Source organism: Lagopus leucura, unplaced genomic scaffold (genome assembly GCF_019238085.1).
Source record: "Lagopus leucura isolate 7727_CA_CO unplaced genomic scaffold, USGS_WTPT01 Super-Scaffold_100037, whole genome shotgun sequence".
In the NCBI taxonomy this organism is placed as follows: Eukaryota; Metazoa; Chordata; class Aves; order Galliformes; family Phasianidae; genus Lagopus; species Lagopus leucura.
The window spans coordinates 3,223,683-3,237,368 of record NW_024962286.1 but is presented as its reverse complement, the minus strand read 5'-3'; the positions used below and the strand labels follow the sequence as shown (position 1 = coordinate 3,237,368).

Here is a 13,686-nt window from a genome sequence, read left to right as displayed (position 1 = left end):
ATCACAAGACAAGATTGAGGGTCTGCGTGAAGCTCATCTCCTAAGTTGAAGTACATCACACAAAGGGCTATCACCAAAGTCCATGCCAGGCTGTTGAACCATTCTGCTTCTTTCCCCCAACAGAGAGCAGCAACATTGCACAATTAACTCTATTTCCACATGTTAAATAATTGAGTTAGCCCTATAATCCTTCACACTAATAAATACTTTAATAAATCCTCCATTTATCAGTGTGCATTTTTATTTCCCTGGTGAGTCAGATCTAGTTCTTCAGTCTTGGCTCCTCCAAACCGGTTCAGCCTTCAGGTGGAGCTGTGCCCTTAGGGACACAACCAGAAGGAACCACTCAAGGACCAACCTTTAGACCAGCTGAGAACTTTTTCAAGAAACCAGGTCCCTGAGAAATTAATTCTTTGGAAAACTATTCCTAGTGTCTCACACCAAGGTGCTTAAAGGCGGATCTGAACATGCTTGGAAACACGGCCACTGCACAGGATTCTGCCCAAACCTGACCTCAGCACGCAGCAAGTTCACACATCTCTGGGAATGAATGATCTCCACCTGGCTCATATGCACTGAGTGTACCTCTGGGGGCTATTAAAGGATTAGGAGAGCGGCTAAAACTCTTTGGCAGCTTCTGCGTGAGCACTAAGGAACAAAAGGAGCTATTTCCAAAGACTGGAGTGCCACAGGAACAACTGTGTATCAGCAGCCCATGAATAAGCACAGGGCCAATGGAACACTCCTAAGCTCAAGAATAAGGCTCTGGAAGGACTCACCAGCAACTGTTAGCTTTCCAGGAGTCCATCTGATGAGCAGGGTGGGAGTGAGATTAAAGTCACGTGCATTTCCAGTCTTATGGTCCTCCGTACAGGTGACAGGATACATGCCTCTAGGAACACATCTATCAGAGCACCTTGGTGCATCTGACACACTCTCCACACAGAACACCAAGCACCAAAGGCCTGCCCTCACACATGTTGGACCTTCAAATTCACGTTCAAGGAATGGTCAAGGAGTACAATGCACTCCTTGCACACGACTGACCAAAACCCAGCCCAGGTGCTGTTCCGTGTCACCTGAGATGGTTCACTCAGGACATAAGGGGCACACACCACACTGTGACATCAGTTCCCTGATCACAGGAACTGAGCTGACGGCAGGCATTGCCCCTTCCTAGTGACAAATACAAGGAATGGGAAATCTGCCACTGAAGTCACCATGCCACAAAACAGAGTGGTCCTACTAATTACTCAGAATGAGAACAACCTTAAGACAGAATAAAGGCTTATTTGAAAACTTCTGTGGGAGTTGTGCAGAAAGTCCGAATGAAGGTCAGAATTGAGCCATATTCTTCCACTGAATAGATCCTGGAAAACACCTGGGCCAGGCGAAGCACTGGGTTGTGTCACAGATCACTGCCCAAAACTTCTGGCTTGTCTGCCTTCACACTTGGAACAGTCTGCAAATCCATCATCTGTTCTACATCTGTCTGAATCTCCACCTTGTTCCTCTTGGCCATGATTCTGTTAATTTCCATGAAGGTTTTGTTCTTCGTCTCAGGTACAACGAAGAAGATGTAGATCATGGTGGCGAGGCATATACCACAGAAGATGAGGAAGCTGAAGGCTCCTAGTCCAGCCTGACAATGAAAGATGACAGGGCAAGAATCAGGGCAGTACTCCAATTGTGGTCAGTACACGTTTGGGCATGCTGAATCCTGCAATAGCTATTCATGCAGCCACAGTAACATTCCTTCAAGTGGAACAACTCAAAGCTAGTGGTGGTTCAGGATCCTGTCTTCTGATACCACCAAGATGGATTTATTGGAAACCACCATGGATTTACTGAAAAAGATGCCTAAGGGTGAGGGGCCTCTTACACAAGTTCAAGTGAATTCACCAATTCCCCTTGCACAGGCTAAAATCAGTCATTATAGCAATTTATGGGTCACTTCTACTAGGATCAGTGCAAACTGGTGACCCAGAGATCACTAATTTTGAGCTAAAGCCATGTGCCATCCCCTGCTCACACCTTACCTCCATGTAGAGGAACACGAGTCCCACAGTGAAGTTGCAGAGCCAGTGCACAGAGCCACCCACCATGAAGGCAGCAGGCCGGGACGACTGCAGGAACATCTCAGTGATCATCACAAAGGGGATTGGACCTGGAAGAATTGTATGCATGGAAATTCCAAAGGCATTCCTAAAGATGCAGGCACACAGCATCCACAGCCCAGCTGGTAGGTCTCACCAATCTCAACACAGCTTTGCTTGAGATCTCACTGGACATCTCAGTACAAACTCAGCTGTGCCTTGGCTTTTCCTTTTGAAAGCCAGATGCTCCCCTGCCTCATGGGCACAGGAGCACCAATCTAGCTGACAATCAGCCAGGTGCATGGCTGCACAGGAGGAATTTGACCTCCTTAGATCAGCCCCACAGAGCTCTTAGTTTGATGCTTAGTGTAATGCCTGCCTTTACCCAACCTGCGGAGGGGACTGGGCTAACTTGTGCATACTCACTGGCTCCAATAGCATGTCCAATGATGTAAATGATGACACACACTATGCTGAGGTAAGACATCCACGAGACAGTATTCTGTGAAGAATATAATCAGGAGTAAAGAGTTGGTTCTCAGCTCAAAGTCACCAACACATTCAAGGCATTAATTGAAACAAGATTTGGGGGTGTTCAGAAGTCATCCCCTGTTGCCAGCTATGCCCAAGCTGACATGCCAAGCTGTTGAGCTCATGCTCTGTGTACCACCTTTGCTTCCAGCTACAGGATGCAACAGGCACGAACACAATAGGCAGGGAGAAGCATTCACATAGCAGCATCATGACCCTGCCTGGGTTCACTTTGGATAGATATGCAGGTACTGAGAGACCTCCCACACCAACTCCAAAATACACCAGGAGCACCAGGGTGATGCAGCTACAAACCTGGAGGTTTAGGGCCAAAGTCAACACTGCACAGGAGCCGCAGCACAACCCAAAGCCAGCAAGCAGCAGGATTCTCCTTCCCAAGGACTCCACAATGAAAACCTGAAAGAGACAGAAGAGGGTAAGAGATCAAACAATCAAAGCACAGAGCTTTATTCTACCCAATTTTATTAAAGTAATATTTGGCTATTAAGAAATGCAGTGAAATTTCCCCCATTTGCTAATGTATTGTGAGTAAGAAGTCACCCAGGAACTGCAAAAAGCCAGGCATGCCCTCTTTTGGTACCCAGCTCCAGAGAGCTGTAGGGGAGCATTGCATGGCAAGAGGAGGGCAGAGCAGCCTGGAAACCAAACATCCAAAATCACTGAGGCTGAGAGAGCCCCAACAGAAACTTACAGCAAGGAAAGTCATGAGAACGTTGATGGCACCTATGGACACAGTGACATACTGAACGTTGTTGGCCTCCACACCTGCCGACAGGAAGATTCTGTCCGCATAGTAGAAGACCTGCAGCAAAAGCAATTGTGTTTAAATGTGGCCAGCAGCAGAGCACAGGAATCCTACTCTGCTTGTTTCTACAACCCTAGAAGTGGGACACAGGAATTCAAAAACTATTTCAGTACTGGAGATGTGGGTGTTAAGATCCAGACATGAGCATCTCACTCCAAAAACATCCCAACTACCCTTACAGGACAGCTGGACTCAGAACCACGTGCATACTCAGTTTGGTACAGGTTAGGCTGATTCCCCCATAACATCACCAGTGTCCCTGGTGAAAGGACTACTCCTGTCTCCTAGTTTCCAGCTCCTACACCAGTGCTGCCCCACACTGAGTCCCACCCCGCTGTTACTCACTCCATTGACCCCTGAAAGCTGCTGTCCCATCATCATGACAACAATAGAGATGAGCTGCCAGCGCAGGCCTCTGAAGGTGCACAGGGTGAGCACAGAGAGGTGTCCCTCTTCCTTTTCTGACTTGTCTTCTTGGCGCATTTCTTCTATCTCATCATCCACATCATCCCAGCCTCTCAAACGCTGCAGAGCTGGTTGGGAGAGGAAGATGAGCTACAGAGCCCAGGAAGCTCTCCTGCTTTACATCAAGACATTACAACATTCAAAGCCAAGGCAGTAGTACTGCTCACAGGATGGGAAGTCGGGAATTCATGGAAGCAAAGGAGCAATGCTGCAAAAAGCCAACCACCAACAACACGTCAACTAATGATTTCATGCAACAGAAGATGCCATACCTTGTCGTGCTTGATCCTCATTGCCCTTCTGTATCAGCAGATATCTGGGACTTTCAGGAAAAAAGGGCAATGTAAGGAGCTGTAATGCTGATGGGATCCCAGTGAGCCCCAGGAGCAAGGGCCAGCCTGCAGCAAACAAGACAAGATGATGACTGGGAGAGATTTCCCTCCACGGAGCTGACAGAGAATTTCCTGAGCCAAAGCTTTACCTTCAGCATGCCCAAGAATGCTGGTAAGACCAAGGATCTGAGCTACGAGGATCCCGAGGGTGATGAAGAGCTGGGGTACTATCCCAATAGCACCTCTGAGATTTCTGGGGGACATTTCTCCCAGGAACATGGGAACCACGTTGGAGGCCAGACCTGGTAGGGATAGAACAAGGTCAGTCCTGCAGCTGCCTGACATCAGCACATTCACATCTGCAGTAAGATGCTTTTTTTCCCTCATGTGTGAGACCAAAGTGATCCCTGCTAGACCACAGGACACATGCAAGCTTCACACTTGAGCTCTTTTGCTCTGGCTGAAGATTTAATGTTATCTATATCCAGCAAAGAAGCTGTGTACTATGGCTCTTTTTCTCTCTCTTCAGTGGGGTGTTTGGAAAGCAAATTGAAAGGTAGAAGAGGAATTTCTGCTTTCTTCAGGGGCACAGTACTGTTCGCTGCAGCAGCCCTGAAAGCTGCCAGTTCCCATACTTATGCTGTAAATCTTGGCATGCAAAACCCAAACTCTAGAAGTCAAATGACCAAACAACTCTTATCTTACATTGGTAACTAAGTTCCCAGCCATCAAGTGCTAGGGGTTATAAAAGAGTTCAAGACATTATCTGAAGGCCAAAAGGCATAGAAACAAAACGTTAACACAACTGGAAAACATTATAAAATAAATTCATGAGGTGTAGTGCTTAATGTTGACACTACAACAAACCTTCTAATTGCCCTCATAAAAAAAAGTGCTAACGGTGACTTGTAGACCGGTGCCTCCAATTAACAGTGGCTAATTGCTCAGAATTATGCTGATGAACGCCCACCACAGAAGGGCCTTGGTGTTCCTCCCAGCTGCAAGGCCTCCCTTTTGCGAGGAGGAACCACGCCAGGATTCTAAAGGAGCCCCAGGCTGGCTTGATTCAGCAGCCTCCCTTCCCCAGAGGCAGGGCTCAGGCAGCCCTGATTCTTCTGTCAGTTATCCATAATTGAAACTATTTGGAGGGATCTCTCCTACCAGCTCCACGTGTAGTCAGAGAAGCAATGCTAAGAGCAGCTGCTGGGCTTAAGAGAGCAAAAAGTCAAAACAAAACAGACTAGACATGTTTCCTGCCTTAGATCAACAACTGCAACTGGAGCATGTTATAGATGGCGTTGTTTTCCTGTGCCAGTTTGTTTTCTCAGATACCCAAACTCACTAACAAACTACACAGCATATCAGTCTTGCTAAGCCAAAGCCAATTAATTAAATCTGAGTAGTGTCAGGACCCTCATCAGTGTGGCTTGGCAGGAGCTCAGAGCAGCAGAGGGTGTCCAGCCATCCCATGCCTGTCAGGTGTCTGTTACTGCAGCTCCAGCACAGCCACCAAACCAACTCACACTCTGCCCCTTAGCTCCCCACTGGCCTTGCAGTAAATCTAGTGACCCTGCAACCTTTACTTTCATGTTTTTTCACCCCTGCAGGAAGAACAACCATTTCCAGGAGTGGATTACTGGATCTGGCATTCTATTCAATGACTTGAGCTTGGAAGGACTTTTCTGTTTTTTATTATGTTTAAAAACAGCCCATCTGCTCTAAGACACCTGGGAAAACAGATGACCATCGGCAAGTTTCCAGGCTGACGGCACTTGTGCTGAGCAGATGCTGACTGCAGAGGGCAGCTGCAGCCACAGACATCTCAGTACAGCCCACAGCCCAGCCTTACTGCCACTGTCTGCCAGAGATCTGATACTTCTGCAACACGCAGAGGAGGACTGCTATTCAAGCAAGCACAGAACTGCTATGCAGGTATTTGGCTAAAATATGCCACCTGTGAAACCACCTGTTGTGCAAAGACCTTTCCATTTCATTAGGTTTACTGCTCTTCCTTTAGCATCCAACCTCTCACTCACCAGCATATATCCCCATGATAACACGGGATACAATGATTACTTCAAAGGTTTTTGCTATCTCTGAGGTTCCCATAAGAACTGCAGCAACAATGGAGAAGAGGTTGTTTATCAGCAAGGTGCCTTTTCTGCAAAGCAACAGAGAGACAGAATCAGTTTAGTCTTCTAAGACTTCTCTAGCAGACAGACCCTCCATTGTGTTACGCTGTTCAAAACCCAGAGGAGCTGCCATCCCAAAGACTAGCCAAAAGAAAACAGCTGTTTTCCTGTTTTTCCGTGCAGGCAATGGAGAAAGTTCAGGATACGTGAGCAGCTGAGACCTGCATGCAGCTCCCAGGACTTTCACCACTGCTGCCCACCTGGCTCAGAGCCCAGCGCACAGCCTGGCCTTGACCAGACTGGAATCAAATAAATTCTCCTACACGTGAGAGACACCACATTCCCAAGTCCAGCACTGGGCTGACTGCTTTAGGATTGAGGCGGTGCGATGCTGCAGAGCTTGGTGAGCAGGAGCAACCGGTGAGGGCAGCCTTATCTGAGCCACACCGCTGTCACGTACCGGCCACAGTTGTTGACCAGAGGTCCCACTATGAGCGACCCAAAGAAGCCACCCAGGGGATACATGGACACAGTGAGGGACCACAGCAGTGTCTGGAAGCTCTCGTCCATGGAGACTCCATGCCTGTTGATGTAGGTTTGGTTGTAGAAGTCTTGCATGTACTGGAATGAAATACGGAGCGTGTTTAGCAGCAAGCAGAACTTCTGTATTGTAAAAGCTAATTAATAATCAATGCCATAAAACTTTAAACAAGTGTTTGATAAGACCAGAACAGCCAAGTCAGAAAAAGAATGCAAGGGAGAGCAGGAGAAGCCTTGCCTTATGCAAGTCATCCTGCCTTATTGGATTTGAAACAAATCATCCTGCCTTATCGGATCTGCCTGCTTCTCAGGAGGGAAGGCATTCCCCACACCCCATCGCTGCTGGGCACAAAGCCACCACACAGCCTCAGCACAGCCCCTGTCCTCTGCCAGGGACCATTGCTCCCCAGTGCTCAGTGATCCCACACGTGGAGCAGCACGAGGAGCTCAGACACCTGCCCTGGCACCTGTAATCGAGCTCCTCCTCCACCCTGTGCTATTGAACCTCCTCCTTCATCGCCATCCACATCCCAACCTACCGGGGCTGGAGAGTTGATCACGGACACGTTGTAGCCATACTGGAAGGATGATCCAAAGGCAGAGATGAGCGTTACCAGCGCAAGTGGAACTGTCAGTCTCTGCAGAGGGAAAACACAAGCACTTCAGAATCAGGTTTGGCTTTCAAGCATAAATGGCATTGTGTAAAAACACAGAAATACCTTTTGCTTCACCAGTCGTATTTTTGGCTTTGTGTTACCCTACAAAGAAAGCCCAATTGGTTGCTTTCATCCTAACTCCCTTTGTTCTGCTTGATTTGCAGACAGTCATTACAGTAATTCATTCTACTCTTTCCCGTATTGATGGATCATTTGGATGATGAACAATTTTCAAGTTATTACACTTACAATACCACCCTGCAGTGAGAAAGGAATTGCATGCAATTATTCTTTTTCCAACATGCAAGTTATCGATGCAATAAAGCAGAATGCTGCTGGAGGAGAGCTTTAAGAAGACAAGGTTCTAGGTGAAGCAGCAAGCCCCTTTCCTGCCCACTGTCCTCACCACAATTATATCAACACACCACAGAGGCTTTCTGCAAACATTCAGCCACTGTTCCAGCCTCAGCCCACAGCCAGCCCTGCTTTGTTGACTGAGCTGTCTTTTTTCTTTTTAATGTAGCTCACTAATACATCTCAAAGCCACTGCTGCAATAAAACCACTTTCCATTTCCACTTTTCATTCGTACCATTTTCTTATCCTTTCACTATCCTTAACGCCTGCAAGTTTTGCACATCCCAGCACACAGCTCAGGTCCCACATGGAGGAACTGACATGGCCCTCACTGAACATTTGCCCTAACAGTGCTGGTGCTCATTGCCCTCCAGCTCTTCAGCAGCTCCTGCAGAGCTCTGCACTCTCAGGGGCTGCAGGAGGTGGAAAAGCCAATCGATCTGCAGCAGGAGAAAGCAGAGCCTTCCAGCACTGCTTTCTAACAGTAGACTGTTGACACACTTGCAGTGGTGATGAAAAGCAGGCTGCTTTGCTGGCGTTAAGCAAATCCCCAAAGCTCAGAAGAGCCGCTGGTGTTAATTATATAAACACACCACTTTTAGGAAAACCTTTGGCACACAGGAGCAACGCGTTGTGCAAGAACCCACAAATGCTGCTTTGCAAGGCAGCCCTCATCCAGAAACTTCTGCAGCCTTTTTAGGATTAGGAAGCAGGATAGAAAACACACAGACAAGAAGGGGAGTTTCACAGAGCTGCCTGGTAGGTCAGATGCACAGAGCAAACTGGGAGACTCAGTGCAAAGCTGTGCTGCAGACAAACCGGGTTCAAAAACATACAAATCTCTGCTCTCCCTCTCTGCGGATGCCCAACGAGGAGATCTTGGTCCCCTTCCACTACAAACCTGCACAGCCCAAAGCTCACTCAGCACCCACAGGAGCCAGAGCTGAGAACAGCCTGCATGCTTACCCCCTTCCTGCCTTCCTCCACGCTGGAGCTCTCCTGCTTCTCTCCGTTCATCTCTATTTTGGTGTTTGAATTGCAGATGCTGAGTCCAGACTTTTATAGCCTAAACAGACGACACAGGGGATGGAAACACCCTCCTTGGAAAGGAAACCCGCCCCATGACGTTGAAGGAAGTGCCCAATCGATGGCCAGCTCTGTCTGCCAAAGTCAGTAGATGTTTGTTGGGTCATTTCCCAGTCCCGTGTGTCTTCTCCTGCACATCTCCTCTCCCTTTTTCTTGCCGAATGTCACCAATGTCAGATGTTCTTGGGCCAGATCCAGACTCAAAGCAGAGCCAGCTGTAGGGGAAGCAGCCTCATCTGCTCCAGGAGGAGGGTGGACTTCTGGCCAAGGCTTCCAGAGGTGCCGTTCCCCAGCGCTAGCGTGCACAGCAAACTGACAGCAGGAGATCTGTTGTTCACTGCAGCCACTGCCTGGCAACCGTGTTCCAGCAAAAATAGAACATTCCATGGAACCTCACAGAGGGCTTTTGCCATGGGTCAGTGATAACCCTGAGCTGCACTAACCCTGCAGCCAGGTTGCACACCTCTACCTCCCGGCAGAAATACCACACCTGGTCTCACCCTGCAGAGCAGCTGGCTCTTGGCACAGCTGCAGACTGCAGGTTCCTCCTTCTTGGGTTTGTTCTTGTCAATGCACAGAACATGCTGCTTTTTACATTAAAGCATAGCGGTTGCTTTCCTGCTCTGTGCAAGGTGCACCATGCTGCTGGCACAGCATTAGCCTCCTACACGAGGAGACTACCTACAGCAGTCCAAGACTTAGTTAACCATTAACTACAACTCTTAAGAGTTCATCAGCACAATACAAAGTTCACAGATACCCCTGGCAGCCAGAGTAACTAAAACCAAACCACATTATTGGCCCTGCTCTCTTTAACACTCAGTTAAAGAAACGCCAATCTCGAGCCAGACATGCTTCATGCGTCCTGCATGCATTCCTCAGCTGGCTGCAGCATCCCCACCTGATGAAGGCATCAGGTATCAGCATATTTCCTTTGTCCTTGATTACCTTTTTGCACCCATGAGTAATATTACTGGATAGATATTTTAAAGGGCAAAGAACACGCAGTAGAAATAGTGAGGGCTCAGCAGGAGCAAAGCCAGGCACTGCTTCCTATAGGTGTACTTGCCAAAGCTGCTTATGTAAACGTTCAGTCGGCAGTAGGAAGTGATACATGTGGCCTTGTATTTGCAGGGCAGGGTGGACTAACTGGCTGTCAGCTCTTACTGTAAGCAAAGCTTAGAAACTGGCAAGACTCTAAAAATAAAAAGGGGAACAGAGCCCCTCTGCTTCAGGGCAGGGAACACAGTTCCAAGACTTCTGCTATTCATCCCTTCCTCGACCTGTAGTAATACAATGACCTCCACAATGCTGTTTGGTCAGATTTTGTGACAAGTCATAGAATCATAGAATAACACAGGTTGGAAGGGACTCACAAAAGCCAAGTCAATAATCTTCTTATGGAAACTGTCCTCGGTGGCTCACATCAAGAACAGTCCTGGATCCTTCAGAATCCTGCTCCATGCTCCCACATATCTATCCCTTGGGGTTTTAGCTGCACAGAGATGCAAAGGATATCCATTGCACCAACAACTCTCACCCAGCCTCAGTGTTCCCACTGGGGATCTGCAGACAGCAATACTGAAGGAGCTATTACCATCCTGCCTTCGAACACTGTTCAAAGAGTCCCAAAATAAATGGGCCAGCTTACAGCAGCTATTGTAGTTCTCACTTTCATAGATCTTTAGTTAGAAGAAGGCAATGACATGTGAGTTATTCTGCCTCAAGGGTGGTGAATTTGCAAGGAGGACAAACCTCTCACAAAAAATCCCTGCCCTTTGAAGAGTGCCGTTCTTCCGGGAGCTCTGGGCAGGCTGACAGCTACTCCAACATTTGGTAATTGTGAAACAGAAGACTTTTCTGTCATGGTTTTTAAACTCTTTCCCTGAGCTTAAAGAAATAACCTTGACATAGATGGAAATAAAAAAGAAGATGCATTTGCCATCAGAAGTCCTTCATCAGAGCATAAATATTTGCTTATGACAGCAGAATGCTTTGAGTATTTGCCAATCACAGTGAGAGCCAGGCAGCATCATCCCTAAGGTGCCCATCAGCATCAAGCCTGGGAGATGTCAATAAAGGGAGACAAGATGGGGAGCAAATCTCCTTGAACCTTCACAGTAATTGCAGGGCAATAACTGCTGCCTCCAACTGCTCAGATTGTTGGACTTGAGCAAAGAGCAGAGCCAGCACCAAGAGAGCCAACTTCATAGGAATTTTACTATCACGTTTCTCTCAGCAAATCACCTGCCAGGCAGTGGCTGCCAGAACACAGTGCGTTTGCCTGAAGGCATTAACCCAGCACTGCTATTTTCTCTCCTCTGCACTTGTCCACTGCATCCTCAGAGCTCCCACGCCAGCATGCAGGAACTGTTCACACCCAGCTCACAGCCAAACCCTACAACATCCTGTTATCTCTGCCAAAAGGGGAGCAAATATAATTAAAAGATGAGGCTTACCTGCCAGGAGAGTCAATCTGCTGACAACATATGCAGTTAAGAACAGCAGCAGCAAGCCGTGGAAAAGCTGCCATTAGGCTGGGAGCTGCAGTGCCTGGGGTAAGGAGTCTCATTAGGAGGCACTCCAACAGCACAGCCTGTCCATGAGTGACACGGGCAGCTCTTTCACTCACAGTTTGGGAAGGAACTGTACGTATAGAAGGGGAAAGGCAACACCACACGTAGTCTCGAGCTACAGCTGGAGCCACAAAGTGAGACATAATTTAGCAAACAAGTTATTTACCTGCAAACAAGTCACATACAGATACTGCTTTATTAGCTGTGTAGTGGCTTCTGGACAGGTAAGCAAGACGTAGACATGGCGATCTGAACATCTATCAACAGTAAAAGCAGATCCTGGATAAAACAGGCCCATTTTGCAGATAATAGCAGCACACAAGAAGTTCTGCAACTAGGAGGCAAGCAAGACCCTACCATGGCTGCACAAAGGCAATACTGGGAGGCATCCTGCCAGCTTTCTTCCTTTTCCACAGCAACTGTCAGATAACCTCAGAAGAGCCTCAGCCACACACACATCCCCCAGACAAGAACGGAGGGGCAGGCAGATCTGTGAACTTACTGGATTAGGCCCTGATAGCTTGCTCTGAGAACTGCCCAGTCCTTTCTCCACTGGCATGATTGCCTGCTGAAGCAGATGTTTCAGAAAGTGTTGGAATGCTTGCATATTAAAGCTCCATCTGCTCTTCGTTCAGCAGAAGCACCTGACTGCCCAAATGCCCACGGTGCCCTCTTGAACTTCAGTGGGTTTGCATTTCTGTGCAGGACAGAAGCACGGTTGTGCCAGCCAAGACTTGCCTTTTGCCACCTCATGCCACTGCATTCAATTCTATGGCTCCCTGCAGGTTTGCATGGATGAGTTTTTATCCTCTCCTTACAATCACCCCAAGTCATCTTCATCTTTTGCCTGTTGCCTTCCAGCTCCTTTTGTTTAACAAGCTCTGTTCTCTGCAGCCCTTTCCTTCCTTCTCCTCACCAGGCTCCACTCCTCCAGTCCATAGCAGGCAGACAACACACTCCACACCTACAGCTCTTTCCATCTTGAGATCTTCAAAGCCATTCTGCAAACTTCTAAGACCCCCAGAAGAGCTGGTGGAAGCCAGCATGCAGCTCCTGCCCTGCATTCTAACACCAAGGCCAGGTCTCTGCATTGGAGCAGCTGAGCAGAGGAGCTCCAAGGGGCAAAGTCACAGCAGTATTTAGGATAAATTAACTAAAAGACAACCCTTGAAGTGCAAACTAACATTTTTTTCAAAGGCTTGTAGACACAAGGCAGAGCGCTGTCAGCAAATCCCCCTGACAGAGCAGCCAAAATACTGCAAGGAGCTGCCTATCACTTCTAACACTGCAGAATAAACAAGCTTCCCTCTGCTTGCTCTCTGCAGCATCTGGACTCATTTCCTCGCCGGCCCTGCAGCAGGCCTCTAGCAGAGAACATTTATGGATCAATTTGGGGTACAATTCTAAGCCACAGAAAAGCAAGTATCTCAGATGGGAAGCATTGTGCAACCCTAGAAACAGACACAGTTGCTCAATCAGTTGTAAAAATAGTCATAGGCTTGCACCACTGCTTGCACTGGGGCTCAGCTCCTCCCAGTCCTGTGAGATGGATGAAGTTTTCAGCCAAGAAAAGCTCTGTCACTGCTTGGAGTGCATACAACTTACACAGCATTGCTCAGCTGACAGCCTGCCCCTTTTTTTTTCGTAAAAATCTGAATTTCTCTATTTGGGCAAGGCCTGGGAAAGCTCCAGCTCTCACCAGCATTAGCCCCACACACTTTACAGCATAGCCTCACATGGAGGAAATTCAATTTGTATTTTCATGATTAGATAATGTTAGTAATCTTGCATAGCTGAAGAGCCACAGCCCATAAGGTCAACAGCATGTATGGAAAGCAAGGCCCACACGCTTGGAGCTTATCACAGTTCTCAGCAATCGGCCAGTGGGAATCAATAGTGCAGAGTGGTGAACAGGTTGCTCAAACTGATAAAAGATCGGAAAGGCTTTGTATGCTATGCACACAAAAGAGATATGAAGAGACATTTGTCTACACAGACACAAGAGATTTGTCCTCCAGCACAACCCTGAAGGTACACCCAAGAAACCTGAAGAAAGACCTTGGATCCATATTCTTCATGGCCCTGAAAGGC

The 13,686-nt window shown here is 47.8% G+C and overlaps 1 protein-coding gene across 1 annotated transcript; it reads right to left on the bottom strand.

Annotated features, from left to right (window-relative positions):
• Positions 1-223: 223 nt before the first annotated feature.
• Positions 224-13,608, bottom strand: LOC122186417 (solute carrier family 2, facilitated glucose transporter member 5-like). Its single transcript, XM_042883051.1, has 12 exons — positions 8,900-13,608; positions 7,462-7,560; positions 6,843-7,003; positions 6,287-6,411; positions 4,400-4,552; positions 4,191-4,316; positions 3,799-3,986; positions 3,340-3,450; positions 2,943-3,044; positions 2,523-2,598; positions 2,040-2,167; positions 224-1,642 (listed from the first exon to the last, which is right to left on the bottom strand). The coding sequence occupies exons 1-12, from the start codon at positions 8,948-8,950 to the stop codon at positions 1,409-1,411; spliced, it is 1,554 nt and encodes a 517-aa protein (XP_042738985.1). The 5' UTR covers positions 8,951-13,608; the 3' UTR covers positions 224-1,408.
• Positions 13,609-13,686: the final 78 nt, after the last annotated feature.

Excerpts from the sequence above, each read along its gene's own strand:
- LOC122186417 (XM_042883051.1), bottom strand. The coding sequence starts at position 8,950 with ATGAACGGAGAGAAGCAGGAGAGCTCCAGCGTGGAGGAAGGCAGGAAG. Across the intron at positions 7,004-7,461 it reads TGATCAACTCTCCAGCCCCG|TACATGCAAGACTTCTACAA; the intron begins GTAGGTTGGGAT and ends ATTTCATTCCAG. Across the intron at positions 4,317-4,399 it reads CATTCTTGGGCATGCTGAAG|GCTGGCCCTTGCTCCTGGGG; the intron begins GTAAAGCTTTGG and ends TGTTTGCTGCAG.